Source organism: Pezoporus flaviventris, unplaced genomic scaffold (genome assembly GCF_033815535.1).
Source record: "Pezoporus flaviventris isolate CSIRO_AGI_PZ_B2104156 unplaced genomic scaffold, CSIRO_AGI_Pfla_v1 ptg000073l, whole genome shotgun sequence".
NCBI classification, from domain to species: Eukaryota; Metazoa; Chordata; class Aves; order Psittaciformes; family Psittacidae; genus Pezoporus; species Pezoporus flaviventris.
Window position 1 is genome coordinate 1,653,869 of NW_026892621.1, and position 16,293 is coordinate 1,670,161.

The 16,293-nt window shown below is 41.0% G+C and overlaps 1 protein-coding gene across 1 annotated transcript; it reads left to right on the plus strand.

Moving 5' to 3' along the window:
* Positions 1–439: 439 nt before the first annotated feature.
* On the plus strand, positions 440–14,391 carry CEP15 (centrosomal protein 15). Its single transcript, XM_061472875.1, has 5 exons — positions 440–602; positions 2,037–2,118; positions 2,833–2,956; positions 7,642–7,716; positions 10,386–14,391. The coding sequence occupies exons 2-5, from the start codon at positions 2,066–2,068 to the stop codon at positions 10,524–10,526; spliced, it is 393 nt and encodes a 130-aa protein (XP_061328859.1). The 5' UTR covers positions 440–602; positions 2,037–2,065; the 3' UTR covers positions 10,527–14,391.
* Positions 14,392–16,293: the final 1,902 nt, after the last annotated feature.

The window sequence follows — 16,293 nt, forward strand, 5'->3', positions numbered from 1 at the left end:
TACGTCCCTAGAGAATATGAACGGAACGGGAGGAGCAGATTCTGCAAAAGGCAGTGCTACCCCCTCAGCCCTTTGGAGTGGGTTCACCCCGCGCATCTGGGCTGCAAAGTTGGTCCAGAGTACTGCCAATGTTCCGTGCGTGTGCGACGGGGAGCTCTGCGCGATCACGGCGGAACAACACTCAAAGCGCTGCCAATCGCCGACGGCTCCCGTCCCATTCGGCCCGGCCCGTCCTGTCCCGTCCCGTCCCGTCCCGTCCCGTCCCGTCCCGTCCCGTCCCGTCCCGTCCCGTCCCCGACGCCGCCGTGGCAACCCCTCACCCCTAACGCTCGCTGTCCCAGCCACGGCTCCGCAGCCCCCAGCAATGATTGGTCCCTGCCTCCTCCGCTCCTCCAATCACAGTGCAGAAGGCGGATCCTGACCTCGCTTGATTCTGCCTACTCGGACGCAACGGGGCCAATCAGCGCCTACACCTAGGCTCCACCTTTCCGGCCGTCTCCATGGCAGCGGGCTTCGGGGAGGAGGGGTGTGGGGAAGGTTTAAGGCGGTGCGGAGGCCATGGTGGGTGGTGGTTTTCCTTTTTGAAGCCGGCGAGGCTAAAGGTAAACCGTGTCTTCGTATTTATTTATTTATTTAATTAATTTCTCTTGCCTGACTTCTCCTCCCTCCGTCCTACAGGATGGTACATTCCGGTGGACTCATAGGTTGGCCTCTCCCCCCCCCCCCCCTTCCTCCCAATGGTAGGGCTAAGGGCGGCTCCTGCGTGCCCCGTTGGGTCCGCTGGCCTGAAGCGGGAGCGTCCGTCGCGGCCCTCGATGCCTCCTGAGGGGGCCGGGGCCCTGCACGGCTTGCACGCCTTGGGCCGCCGCGTGTGAGGTGCCCGCGCTGTGGGCGGAGGATGCTCAGCTGCCTGCTTGGTTACCGCTGCTGGGTGTAGGCTAGTCTCCCCTAAAGACAAGAAGTGGGTGCGGTTGTGCTCCCCGTGCGTTACTGTCTCCAGCTGCCACTAAAGGTGTTACCTGAAGAGTGGAAAATGGCGCCTGGGCTAGCAAAGGGCATGAAGTTCCCCAGCTGAGGGAAGGAGCGTGGAGGGAATGTGCTGCTTGCTAGGCGAGGGGAAGCATTAGTAATGGGCTAGTTGCATGGAAGTGCGCTTTAGACCATGGCAAAACGTAAATCGCTAGAAAATGGCTCTGTTGAGCTGCACGTGTGAATAACTTGCTTCAACGTTACATGTGAATGTCTTAACACAGCATGGCTTTTCCTAATTTTCTCCTAAGGGATCTATAAATTCTTCTACCCTTCAACATTGCTAGTGTGTGATGAGTTCTTTCATCACTAAACACAACAGCAATGCAGTCACCTCTGAGGTGTCCGTAAAACACTTTAAGCCTTCTGGAAAGTGCTGTAGGATCTCAGTTCGTGTGCAGAGGGCAGCTGAGCTCCTTCATAGCTCAATAAACCCCACAATATGATGTAAGCAATTTCAGATGTGTTATAGTACTGGAGAGCTGAGCTCAAGAGTTTTCACTTAATTTTTCAAACACTCAAAACCCGACGTCGCTTAGGAGATTAAAGTTATTTACTTCCATTGCGCCTGTATATAAGCACTATGAACTGTGTCTGTGAGAGATAGTTATAAACGATATTTACAGGTATAACTGTTTGGAGTAATGCGACAAAAGCTAGGAATCACTAATGCAAGCAGTAATACGCAAATTACGCAGCACATAGTTTAAGTGCATGGATGTAAGTGTCTGAAACTTGAGAAAGCTTAATGCTAAAGTATGACTCAAGTCATATTTCAGTTCTCATGAATTATTAGAATACAGTAAAATACTAAAACATACTGTAAACATTGGTAGCGTGCATGTATTCAAATCAATGTAGCCATGTCTTGTGGCAGGTTTTTGTGTAGATAGGTGATACATAAATATTGTGTGCAGCTTTATAACATGGAATTGTTTAATACTGAAACGTGTATGTTCATGTATGCCTTTGGAAGATTTTAATTTCACTTGGTTTTGCTTTTATAGGGTGACAGATCTGGGGCAAATGACTGAAAATGTCATCCTATTTGGCTCAGGAGGTTCACCTTGCTAGAAGACATGAAGAGATGTAAGTAATTGCCTCACAGCAGTTTGTATTGTGGTCTTGGGAGACCTCCCTCACTGCGCTGACTGTCGTGTGAACAGTGAATCCAAGCTCCGCACAGAACGCAGTGGTATTTCAACAAGCGGTTCGTGTTCCAGGAGGTGGCACTCTTCCTTCGTGAACTGTTGAAATTAGCATACTTGCCTTTAAGGCTATTTAGATTGATGAGGTATTTGACTCCCAGTGGTGGTACTGGTTTAAGATCTCCATAGTTAACCTCCTGTCATCATTAAATTCCTGTTTGGGGAAGGTAATTGGATTCTGTCACTCTATGCCTCAGTTATAGAACTGCTTCTTTGTTGCCCTGTAAACTCAGATAGGGAAGCAAATACAGTAATGATTCAGAAAAATCTGCTTTTCTTGTAACAAATAGTACTTGCCAATGAGCAAGAGTAGTACTGATCAGCTCACCCCAACCCACCCCGTCTTTCCTGTTCTGGGAGATTCAGTGCTTCTAAGCACCTTTAGCATATGAGGACTGCTGGTTGCAACTTTATAGCTTCATACAAGCACAGCAGGTGATGCCTGCCTTGTACCTTTTCCCTCCCCCAGCACACCCACCCTACAGCTGGCTTAATTAGCCCCATAGTTTAGGGAAAACTGGGTAAGGTAAAAAGGTTATTTTCTAGCTCCTGAGCAAAATGTTCTACCCACTTAGCAAAATGTTTTCCTTTGTAGACTGTCTCAGAGATCAGAACTGCTACAGCAGATGGAGACTTATCTAGGAGACAAAAAGACTAAAAAGACGTGGCAAACTCAAGCAGCTGATGCAGCTCATAAAAGGAATGCAGCACTTTTAAATGTAAGTTTCTGCAACTACCAGGAACCGCATTGAAATGTCATGGTTATGTAGCTTAGAGGATTAAAAAAAGTGTTTGCTCTATAGTTATCAGTTGAATTCTCCTATATACAGTTCCCTCTTCTGGAACTTGACCAAAAGTATTAAATGACAAGTCTTTATTATCTGATGGCATCACTACATATTTCCTGTGCCCTTCTTATATGAGCCTTGTGGTGGCAGCTGCTACTGTCTTCTTTTGGGGTTTTTTTAAGTACATGTAGGGATGCAACACATGCTATTACATGTCTGCCTAGGAGAACCTAAAGAGTCTGACAAGACTCACAGTACCTCTACACTTTGATTCAAGATGCAGGGTTGTGTTTTGAAACAGAGGCTGACCAGCCTATAATGCTTCTAGTCCAGGATAAGAACTAAACTCCCATTATGGTTGTGTGAAGTTGTGACAGAAGTTCTCAGGTGGAGAGTGACTTCAAGAATCTTACTTGGAAGTCTGTAAAAGCAGTGTTTGGTGCTTGTGGCTCTGCCTAGTGGTGATGCCGTTAATAGTGTTAATAGCTGTTCTACATACAATGTTGTCGTATTTAGGTAAGATTTTCCTGTTTCAGCAGACATTTGGGTAATTAAAAAGATGTAGGTTTGATGGCAGGGACTGAAATGATAAAACCTCTTCTGGAGCCCCTAGCTTAGGCATCTGAGTTTGAAGAGATTGCAATTGACCACTGATGTGACTATACATTTGACAAATGTTTGTGTGTTGTTGAGGAAATAGCAAAAAAACATTTTCTTTGAACTCTGAACTTTGAATTTACTAAGGCTCGTATTGCATGTGTTGTGTTCGTTGAAACAGTAAGTTTTACTCTAGGAAATTACAAGATTAATTTGTGTCATGAAAAATTTTTGTTTCTTCATACAAAGCCTGGTTAAGACTTAAAATGTTCACATTTTGGGTGGGTAAAATTCTATTGCACACCTTCTTGGTATTTAAATGGAAGTTACATTTAGGGAGTGGTAGACACAGCAGATCAGGAATGCCTTCAACTCTTCTGTGACAAAGAACTTGGACTCTGGTGCTTTTTGGGTGGGGGCAATCAAACCCTCTGTACTGGGTACAAATGAAAGTAGGTGCTTCCATGGGAGGCTGGGGAGAAGTGGATATGGTTTATTTTTTTCCATAGTTCATAGAATCACAGAATGGTTTGGATTGGAAAGGACCTTAAAATCATCTAGTTCCAGCCTCCTGCTGTGAGCATTGATCCAGCCATTGTGTCTCCCATTTTCCATATGCATTTTATAAGAGATTTTTACTTCATAAATATAGATTTTTGTAAATTATTTGTGTTCTATAAATGTGTTCTCAGTTTACAGATCCAGGCAAACATAATAAATGCAGGTTATATTTCTGCATGCTGAAAGCTTGTTGTATTGGAAATGTTAACAATAGCTCAGCCATATACAGAGTGTAAATATTTCTGCAGTTAAACAGATATTTGCCATCTTCTGTCACATCCTCAAAATTGTTCCTTTCAAGTGTCAAAAATGTTGGTGTTTGTAGGGAAAAAAGGCAAAAACATATGTATCAAAACAAATTCTGTTGCAGGATAAAGAAGCATAAATCAGTTGAAATCTATTAATTTTATACTAGTTTTATCAGGCATACACTCCTGCAGATGCTTTCTGATAACAGAAGAAAACGGGGGGGGGGGGGGGGGGGGGGGGAGGGGTAAGCTATGCAGAATAATATATGAGAAGCTTGAAAACAAGACTGATTAATGTGCCAGCTTCAGAATATTGTTCCTGATACCAGGCACTGTACATTTCACAGTTACCATGTGGAGAGTTGTTGATTTGGCCTACTCAAAAATACATGGACATGACGAAGTGTTATTTTTTTATTTGCATTTCTGCTTTTCTGCATGTAAGCAAAATCAGTTGTTTTCAGGATGCAATCATAGCAAAAAGGCATTTTTCTTTCTCTGTGCTGCTTGATATTTATGCACAGGGAAACATTTTGCAATTAGTTTATTTTTTAATCAGTAGAAGGCAGGGAACTAAGCATTATTTTAATTGAAATTTTTACATTATAAGCACTTGTTTGGCACTTGAACAGAATTGTAAGGGTATTTTCCTTTATGTCTTTTGAGGGAGACTGCAGATGAGGGAAATCTGGTACTTGTATAATGTTGTAATAAAAGCAGAAATCAGACTAGTATTTGCCATCTTATTCATGACATTTGTAAGATTTCTTGTGTTTAGAAATATGTATTACTGTGCAACAGCTTATAACATGAAATAGCAAATAAAGAATATGCTATGTACTAATTAGTTTTGGGAAGGTAATTTAGACCAAATTTGCTTTCCTTCACAGGCATGTAATTGTAGAATTATTGAAGTGGGAACCTGCCAGACTGATATCAATATAAGTGACAGCTGAATTTGGTCCCCTAAAAGTGATGCATGTGTCATGCGTTCCATTTTACCTCTGGGGAAGGGGCTTGAATTGTTTGTGTTCCAGCCCTTGTGGTTTTAAGGGAAGCACTGCAAGATGCTCTCTTTTTTCAGTTCTGTGACATATTTGATTTGTGGGTGTTTTTTCCACAGTGTTTTTACACTGCTGATGTATTTAGTTTTATATTTATGATGAGGATTTATTTTTCCTAAAAATCTAACTAGTTGCATAGACACACAAAAAGTGCCATCTAATCTTTTAGTAGTTCTAGTTATTTTCTAAAGCATACTACACCTTCCAGCAAAAATTTATTTCACTGTCTGTCATTAAATCAGTATTCTGAATGACAATAGACTGCACAGCATACAACTAGAGTGAGCAACAAAAAGACACATCCAATATCTGGGCTATGCCAAAGTGACCTTCTCTACTAAACATATACACACAACTGCCATCTTCTTTCTTGCCTAAAAGACACTCATTTCCTATCAGCATAAACATTCCAATGACTTTGTGGAGTATATAAAGAAATAATTATCTTGACTGATAGTCTTCCTTCCTGTGAGCATTCCTACAGGAAATGAGAAACAAGGAAAATTCTGTGGAAGAGTATGAGGTGGACATAACTGGTTGATCCTTCTATTCAGTATGGTGATAACTTCTCTAGGCTCCATCTGAGCCATACTGATAGGAGCTTCATTTGGTGCTATTAGTGGTGTATCTGTTCAAAGTACATGCAACAGAGAAATTCTTTTCTTAGGTTCCTGAAGACTGTGCTGGCCTCTGTTATTTTGGTACTGTGACTTCAAGTGGCTTCTATTTTTTGCTCATATTCTTCTTGTATGTTTATCCCATTGTCTTTTCACACCTGAAAAAGATCAGTCACTATTTCCAAATCTGAGCCTCAGTTCGCTCTTTCTCAGACATCCTTTAGCTTCCTACAAGGGTGTGGACTTTGGTGTAGAAAATGGAGAATAGTTTTGCATGGTTTACGTTAGTAATTATATGCAAGAGAATACAGTCATGCTGTAACAGGAAATAAAGTAAGATGAACACTGTAATTTGAATTAACTGAGTGTGTATCAGTAAGTTGAACTTCAACTAAAATATGGCTGTTTTTTGCTTCTATTAATCATACTTTACCGAATTTGAGTCATATTTTTCAAACTAAGCTTGAGTCAAGCACTATTTGCTTATTGATGTATTCAGATTGGCCATTATTCAATACGAGTAATCATGTTTGGTCTCTCTTATGGATATGCTCCTCCAGAATCTCACTCTTCTTTTCAGCAGCAGTGGTGGTGAATATTTGGGAAGTCCCTTTGGGGAATTTCCTCTCTCATTTAGTTTTTCTGTTGTACTCTTCACACCCGCTCTCTGCTCCCAACTCTGCCATCTGCTATACTTTCTTTCCCCCTCCACTCTGTTCAGCTTTGGCTTCTTCACACCCCACTCCCACGTGCCTTTCTGTCTCTCTTCATCTGCCCACCACTCAATCTCTTCAATGTTTGGGTATGGAACTAAGCCCACAAGAATGGGTCAGAACTTTAAAGGGGGAGGGCGCTTAGTTCAGGGGGATGTTTTGATTTGTTTGTTGCTCTTGTTTTTCGGTTGTTTCTTCCTTTAAATTATTTAGGCCTTTGTGAATCCAGCACATATCCACTGGCCAAGCAGAAACCCAAACACTGGGGTGGATTTTTTTGTAAGAAAGCTATGTGAGGTGCATTGTCATCCAAATTTGTCTGGTGAACAGCTTGCTGCAGCTCTACATTTTTGTGCACATGTTATGCATGCATATTAGCAAGTCATCTTTGTCTTAAGAAGTAAAGATCTTGCACATAATTTGCCTAGTTACTTTACAGTTACAGTAGCTAGAGCACATAGTTGAGGCTTCATGCAACGCAGATAAAACCATTTTGTTCCTCTCAGAACAGAATTTAACTAACACTGTTTTACAGCAACGGTCTTCTGTAGTCATGAAATTTATTCTTATACCAAAAAGGTACAGCAAACATATTTAGAAACTGTAGGATGTTGGTCTTGCAAGTTGGATTTCAGAACAGAAAGAGTAGAACTTCACTGTTAATATTCAAATGCTGTTTAGCTGTAATGGGTTTATTCAGTTCATTTAGATGTCTTTACGTGAGTTATTCATGTTTAAATGTCTTTATGTGAGTGTGGATTTTCCTTTTGAAATTACTAGTGTTTGTTTTTAAAATGTACTTTGCCTGTGTTTTAGGATATAGAAGCAGCAGAAAAAAAGCTGCAAGAAAGAGTGCATTTACATCCACATCCCGATACTGTTAAGTTAGAAGTAAGTCCTGGAATTCTGTCTTTTCATTTGCTGTTTACCAAATATTGTGCCTTCACCCCCCCCCGAAGCATGTTTTTAAAGTGAAAATAATTGATTTTAAAATCCAATGACTGGTATAGCCAAAGGCCTGTGTACTGTGTAGCAAAGCTGAACCTAAATTCTAGGGCAAGGTCCCTAGATTCTGGAGCATTCTGGTGGAAATATTGAGCAGCTTTCAAATCTCTATGAACTTCTGTTTAAAAATGAAGTCAAATATAAAAATGAATATTGTGAATATCAGGAGTTTACTGTGTTTGTTATGTCAAAGTTACTTGGTTTGTTTTATATGGTCATCCTGTTTTCAGTTTGCCACAGATTGTCATCTTTACATTTTAGGGTCAAGAGTTTATCGGCATGAACAGGGACATTTTCACTTCTCAGAGTTATTTTATGGTTGTATGGAAAGTACTGCTACAGCAGGAGCACTCTATTTTTACTTCTCAACCTGTAGTTCCTAAAACATTTAAAGATAAAATTTTGAAAAGCAAGTTACTCTGAGCACCAGATATTATCCTGATACAGCATACTAAGTTCAGTTCCCTATTCTCAACACTGTTATCAGTATTATGCAGTGATGAATAAATGATGAGGCCAGAAACAGTGCAGGGAATAGGAATTGGAGCACAGCTCTTCCTCATATAAACTGAACATTTTAACCACAAGGCCACTGAATCAGATTCCCACTTGTGTTTTTTGCATCAGTGGTTTGTGGGTTCTTTATTTTATGGTGGCTTAGTTTCCACACACATAGTAACACAGAGGGTCCCACACTGATTGGAGTGCTAGGGCACTGTCAAAAGAGGGGAAAGGTACAGGTTTTAGCACTGTCAGCCTGTGAAGAGGGGTGGTTTGTACACTAGTTTCACACCTGCTGGGCAAGTGTTGTAATGCTTAGGCTATTACTTCAATGAGAGGCATCACTTCTTGTTCTGGTTACTGTTAAAAGTTTTTTGTCTGTCATTGCATTTTGTAAGCAGCCTACTTGTATGATGGTGACAGGGTGCACACTGAGTGTGACCATTTAGTCAGGGTTTTCTTCATTTTTTTAGAGATTTTTAGGCAAAAGAATATACTTTTTACTAGATACTTGTACATATTCAATTATGCTAAGAAAGATGCCAAGGACCTAATATTGAACCTATTCAGAAGTAGTTTTAGACTCCTCTGGAGTCATTTGGATCAGTTTTGGACTGCTGCTTACTCTGGCCTGTGTTAGCTGTTAAACTTGTGGTGCGTAGACCAACACCTGTGCAAACTGGAGAACACAGAGCAATTGCTCATGGTTGCAGAGATGTCTACACTCTGCAGCAGCGGTTGGATTTGAGAGAGAACAGAGTTACTATTTGAAGGAGAAGATCCTATTTCAGCCTCTTTTTATACTTCTACAGAAGAGTGCTATAAATAATGGGAAAAGAAAACTTTCTTTCATGGTTTCAGATTTTTGTGCGTGCTTTGTTCCAAAACACTTCTGAGCATATTTCTCTCAGCCATATATGTGCCTGTATTAATATACTTTGAAAGTTATGGCTATAATGGATCCCCAGCTTGCTAAGTTGGAGTAGTTTTGTATGACAGCACATATGCTTGTCAAAAAAGATTCTTTGAGTAAATCTGTTGAAGAAAATATTTTTGTAAATCTGCAAGAGCCATAGTTATATCTGAGTTACATGTAAGGATCAAAATGAGTAGCCAGGAATCCAACACCTCTGCAGAGAGATGCTCTGTTCTGTGGTATGCTGCTTCTGCATTACATACTTAAGAAAAACTGCTCAATGCACCATAAACGTTTCCTACTACGAAGTTACTTTTTTCTGAATGGACATCAGTGTCTAAAATTACTCACATTGATGGATGAAGTGTTGGCTTGATACAGTTCTTTGTTCACATTATTCTGTAGAAAGATATACATGGCACTTAAATTTTTCTTCAAAATCCTACAGAATTATCCTTAGGATGCTGACATAAAAATGATGAACGGTGTGTCCATTGCCTAGGTAAAAAAAGTAGTTAAATCTATTACTCAGAGGCAGAGTATAATGCAGAGAAGGGGTGAGGTAGTCCATTGTGGTTTTCATAGACCACAGGATAAGTATGCAGGATTTTTTATTGTCTTTTTTGTTTGTGATGCAAGTACTGGAGCCAATTACTTCATCAAGTGATTTATCACATCAAAAATTTTACTCAAATATTGTGAACCACATCACAACAGCTTTTCTAGGATAACCAGTTTACATAGCACTTTGTTTCTAACATTAAACAACTTTTTCCCACTTCAAAAATTAGATTCCACTAACATGCATACTTAAATGTAAAAGCTGCTTTTGGAAAAGTTAATAATCATGGAAAATACTTTGTTAAAGGTACTGTGAGGGTTTGAACTGATCTGTTGCGTACCACAAGAGGGCACATTCAGTCACTTCACAGTTCATGCTGCAGAATGAAATCTTTCCAGGCTGATATGTTCTATCATACAAGACATTTGCAATTTCATGTGTAAGTATGTTGTTCTTTTCTGAATTGGTTCCCTCAGAAAGCAAGATTTACTAATGCACTGCATATCTGTATTGGTTTTGAAACAGGCTGACACAGATTTTGACATGAAGTTTATTTTTTTCTTCTGTCTTTCTCAGACTCTCTATTGGGCATCAGTAAAAGAATCTCTTCCCAAGTGGGAAGAGTTTCTTTTAGGAAGAGCAGAAGTTCCTATTGGTTTTAAGAAAATGAAAACTGCAAAACAGAACATAAGCTACCCAGAAGATTCACAAAAATAAACACTCTAGTTTCATTTCGCTTTGCAATTTATGGCTTAAGCAGACAAGATCATCCAGATCAGGCAACAGGATATCATGTAATGTAAATGATTGAAATGAAAATGAACTCTATTGGGTAATTTGCTTCCATTGCCACGTTGTGTACACTTTATGCTGTATTAGAGCAGCAATCCTCAAAGGGGCCTTTAGGATCAAAAGTGAGAAACGCTGGTGTATAGAAACCCACCAAAGCAATTGCTTTTTCAGTATGAGAAGAGTTTTAGGTTATTTTTAATCCTCTGCTTCTACATATAAGTGTGACAAGTAAAGACAGATTCATGCATTCTCTTTCTTCACTGCAGTTATCTGTACTGTATGCCTCTTTGTGCATGAAGGAGAGAGAGGGAATTTACGGTTAACAGGAAAGGTGGGCTGTTTGCATCAAAGAAGCCTTGCTGTAGCACCAGGAGTCTGTGTGAAAACCTTCAGCAGAGCAGTTGTAGAAGGAGCACCTTGAATTTCCGCATCTTGTTTTCCCTGATTTTTGTCATTGCCACTTTCATCACTCCTACACCTCACTCCAGTCACCACTGCTGCTTTTCCCGACCTCCTGCTGCCTGCTTTGTGTTTCCTCTCTGATGGCTGGGTACAGACAAGAGGAAGTAAACAGATCTCTAGGGGTTTCTGCTACTTCTTGGCTGCTCTTGATGCTGTTTTCTTCCTGTTGATGTAAGCTACAAGTGAGAACTTTTGCTTAGGCATGAAAAGTTTGGAAGAAGCAAACTGAAAGGTAGCTGGCAGTGACTGTAGAAGAAGCTGAGGAGATAATAGTTTAATTTTCAACCATTGAACAGCTCCTCAGCTCACTCCTGCAGAGGTGCAGTGTGAGTGAGTTTTGACTGTGCAATGGACTTAACTTGGTATGAAAGTTTAATTGCTCCAGTGCAGTGCTCTTTGAAGTATCAGTTCAGTGAAAGATCCCTCCACGTGTGGGACTTGGCCTGCAGAAATTTAATCCTTCCTCAGCGAAGGAAGATTAGAAAAAGAAACATCTTTAATTTTTTTATTTTTTTTTTAAGAACCTGGACTTGAGTAAATATATTGTTAAAATTTAATCTCATGCAACAACATCCACCCCCAACCTGAAAGTAGGAGAGAAAAAAATCTGCTAGTGTTTGAGGATATGAAGATGTAATCATTGCAGATTTTGCTAGGCTACCAGTGAGCTGCTTTGTACAGCTCCATGATCCATAGAGATAAAACTTACTTTTAAAAATTACATCTCTATGTAGCATAAAGAATCACTGACACAGTATCGTCAGAATTTCAGCTGTGACATATAATCGTAGTATGTTTTCGATGGTAATATTAAGGGTTCACTTAAAACTTTTACTATTGAAGTGTCCATTAAAGTGGTGAGTTTTTGCAGAAACTGCCATCTTAGAATTCTCCTGTTGAGTGGGTGTTGGTGTTTGTAACAATAACGTTGTTTTCATAATATGTGATGGCAGATTAGCACGCTTCTCTGCAGTGTTGTTAACAGTTGTAATTAAGGAATAAACAGTAAAGGGTGTCAGTCCGATGACAATTTCATCTATAGTGTCACAATACAAAATGTCACAAAATATTAGAACTGTTATATAACTACAAAAATATCAAATTAGGCTTTCATCTTACAAGCAGAGAAGTTAGAAAAAAACAAAACCTGGCATAGAGACCGTTGCAATTTTATACCTACTCAGTGTTCTGTCACAGAGACAACTTGGTAATACTGTCTTCTGTAACATCACAGTGTGGTTCTCAATCTGATTTAGCGGGAATGTCTATGGTTCTTAGAATTGCAGAGTTCACATGTAAAAAGCAAATAATTGGAAGTTATTTGCTTGAGCAGTTGAGCAGACAAGAAGGGAAAAGCTATTACACATGATGCCCAGAATGAGGGGATGGGTGTGCAGTTAGTTGCTAACAAAGACTAGGATTCATCCTGGTCTTTGCATCCAAAGAGAAATCACTTGAACTAAAGTCTGGCCCCATAATTACTTATACATGTGAATAATCTGGGTCTTTATCTCTTTGGACTCCACCTAAGTGTGGGGACACAATGCAGATGCTCACTATCTCCTGGCTGCTTTTGATTTCCCTGGAAGGACAGCATGCACTATAGGGCTGACTTGGCTGCTGGGTGGCGAGTTTGTAGTGTGCTCTGACAGGCACCTGTGAGCAGTGTTTGTGTAGATTCCACGCTGCAGTTAGCTGCTCAGAGCATGTTTCTGATTATTTTGTTGTTACTGGGTAAAGAGATTAAGATGAAAATGGCATTAACTTCTTTTCCTGCAGCATAGCTTTAGAAGCAATTGGACAACAAGTGCATGGAAAACTGTATTGGAGCATGTCCAGAAAAGGCAAAAATGAAGACAGACATTTAAAGCAGGAGTGTGTATAGGTGACTGCTCTCAAGAGGTGAAGGCCTTGATGCTGGCCTAAGGTCTGGGATATTTATATACAAAAAGGCAACTGCACATGCCTGAAGCAGTGCAACAGTGTAGGGGCAGCGCAGCAGGGATGCTGAGGTGCAGGAGGTTTGGCACAGACCATGGGGCAAGCAGGGGGAGGAAACAGCTACACAGGATCCCTGTTCTACTGTGATCTGAGTGCAGTTTAATTGCTACATCTGAGCTAGCTTGCCACTTGCCTTTCTTTAGAGACAAATTGAGAAAACAAATGTTAAATTGTGTTTTAAAAAAAAAAACAAACCCAACTTCCCCTAAACTGTTTGATACCAGTATGGTTTAGTATCAGCTTTAAATGAGATCTTGAATAGGTATTCTTTACCACACCAAGGCTGTAACTTCTATACAGTTATGCCCTATCTTATTCCAAGCTTTTATATAAAATACAAAGTATACATTATATATGTTTTATCATATATATATGTATCTTGTGTCATTTTCTACACATCTTGGGTAAATATTGGGGTGGTTTTTCCCTTGGAAGATAGCCTCTTGCTCTACATTCTTTACTTCCTGCTTGCCCTTTTGAGTTAAAAATACATGTATATATAAGCTACAGTGGTCCTAAGAGCCTGTTGCTGCTTGTGCTTTTCTGGTGGGTGGGGAAAAGCAATTGAGAGAAGAGCAATGAGGAAAACCAAAGGGTTTGTCTGCTTGTAAATTAATCTTTGGGTATCTTACAAGAAGAAATAATTAATCATCCCTTTTTAGGTTTATGCACAGATGAGTAACCACAGTACTAACCCAGGAGCACAGCCTGTTCACCCATCTTGTCACCTCTCCCATCACATTCCCAAGCTTTTTACTTTCTCAGTTATTCTGGCTGTGGGGGCAGTAGCAGAAGGCATGTTACTTTTCCCTCAGATGAGAGATTTCTTACTCTGCAGAATCTTTCTCAAGCCTATTAATTTAATTTGAGAGTACATATGAAATAATAAGATGGTTTAGACACATGATATTTGACATTTACTATGGTAACCTCTTGTCTGCATTTATGAGGGGTCGTGTAGGGAGCTAGATTTTAGACTGTGCTTAAAGTTCTTCATTTCTCTCTTTTTCACATATAGCAGCTCAGGGATGTAGATGCTCAGTTTGAGCTTGTTGGTACTGGAAAAATTAGAAAACCAAATTTGAAATGGAATGTACTTTTAGAGGTTACATCTGAAAGAAAACATTATTTACTCCATAATGGTAATTTTCATAATATTTTAATAGTTGCGTTCAGATACAACGTGACCTTAAATATCACCCCAAATGCAAGCTGTTTTAACATATTTGTAATGCAGAAGTCTTCATTACTGTAATATTCTGTTTGCTCAAGGATTATAATCCATGAATATACTGTGTTACAGTCCAAATAAAGCTTTGATCCTATAGTCGCTGCCTCTTTGATTACATGTGTGAGTTGGATGTAAATAAGTGCCTGCTGTAGCCAAGTGCATGGACAGTGATTAGGCCAGTGGTAAATACTTTGCTTAGGTATGGTGTTTGTTTTCCTCTGGTCTGAAATATTAATCTGCTGAGTGAAAATCAGAATCTCAGAAGTTGACTGCTGAAAAATCCAAATGTAATGAATTGCATTTGATTATTTGCACTTTTGCTATTGTTTCACAGTTACTGGGAGCTAAATCACTTCGGCTATGTGATTACTAGCAAGATATGGATAGAAATACTTAAACCTTTGACAAGGAGACAGGTGGAACAAAAAAAATCCACAGTTCTTCAGTGCATCCTCCTGCTGTGTCAGGCTCTTTGTCTTTGCCATAAGTAATGTAATTTAATTTGGGAATTTGCTAGTCCCTTTAAACACAGCTGAAGCAGCTCATGAAGCTGCACCGCATTGTACCCGTTGTGTGCATAGTCCTCCAGTTGTATCTTTCTCATTGGAGTTTCTTTGCATGCGGATAGGGAGTGTGCTCACTTCTTCCCGTAAGTTTTTATCGCTAGTGATGATGATCTTAAAAATAAACGTGTGGTGTTCTTTCTCCTTGCTCTCAGTCGTATCACCTACCAGAAAGCCCTAATAGGCAACAAAAATAGTGTGAGACTGTATTTACATCACACTTTTGAAACAGATTCAAGCAGAGCCAGCTGCTGGAAGATTATTTTACAAATATCTTGCGACTTAATAAAAGGAAAAATTAAGTAAATTACAGTCTCCTTGACGAATTACATCGCGTGAGGCCGCACTAAATTAGTACCTGCCTCACAGCAGGGTTGGGAAACGGGATTTCGGTTTCGAGGCTTCCATGCAGTTTGTGTGCGTTCCCAATAGTCACGGTGCTCTAACTGTCTCTCAGTACAAGCTTCCGGAGGATAATTTGTTAAAGCGAACCACACGCCTGCAGCTTTGTTAAGCGCGGTCTAACCTGAACGCTGCGGAGCTCTGCGGAGCCTGCCCAGGGGTAGATTTGCTCCAGGCTGGAAAAGCCCGAGCCAAGCAGCAGTGGGAAAGGAAGAAGAGAGTGGGACACACACACACAAGAGGAGCATTGCTCTCGTTTTCTAGAGGGAGAAGAGCGGCGATGGCCGGGGGGGGGGGGGGGGGAATTGTCCTCCCCGAACGGAGCCGGGGCTCCCCGGGAAGCTACGGGCAGCGGGATAAGACCCTTGGAATTGCCCGTAATAATAACCGTGACGGTGGGAAACGAATCTGTACATCTACAGGGGAAGGATTTCTCTGCGTGAACGAAACTATCGCACTCCTGTCATTTGGGAATGGTGTCAAGAGAGAGCTTAAACAGCTGGTTAACTCTTCACACTGTTTCCCGGCCGTTTCCGGGTCCACTTGGCTTTTTCCTCTATAATCAGCTTTCTTTTGCTGGATTCATTCAGTGATGCGATAATCCAATGTTGGTAATATCTCAGTTCATTAACATAATGAATCAGAAGGAAGAGGCTGATTATAAATCAGAAAGCTTCTATTTATGTGAAATATCTTGGCAACTGGCAGCAGTGAGGAAGACGGGAGAAGGGGCAGCAGACAGTTAACGGGACTTAAGGAAGGCGCTTGCGGGAAGTCTCAGGTGCTCTTCTGAGCGATTTCAACGCCTCAGCCTTTGCGCAGGACAATCCTGTCCATCGCAGAGGTCTTCCAAGCGCTCATCCCCGTTGCGATTGGGCGAGGGGTTTGCCCCCGGCCGCTGGTAGCGGGACAGCGCGGCGAGGTGGGGATGGGACCGCTCGGCGGGGCCGGGGCTACTCCCAGCCCCTCGGCCAGCAGTAGGGAGAGGTGAAGCAGAGTGCCTGGACCCTGCCCATCAGCTGGAGGGGCTTCT

Coding starts and splice junctions, on each gene's coding strand:
- CEP15 (XM_061472875.1), top strand. CDS start 2,066: ATGTCATCCTATTTGGCTCAGGAGGTTCACCTTGCTAGAAGACATGAA. Junction 2,957..7,641: donor GGAATGCAGCACTTTTAAAT/GTAAGTTTCTGC, acceptor CCTGTGTTTTAG/GATATAGAAGCAGCAGAAAA. Junction 7,717..10,385: donor CCGATACTGTTAAGTTAGAA/GTAAGTCCTGGA, acceptor TGTCTTTCTCAG/ACTCTCTATTGGGCATCAGT.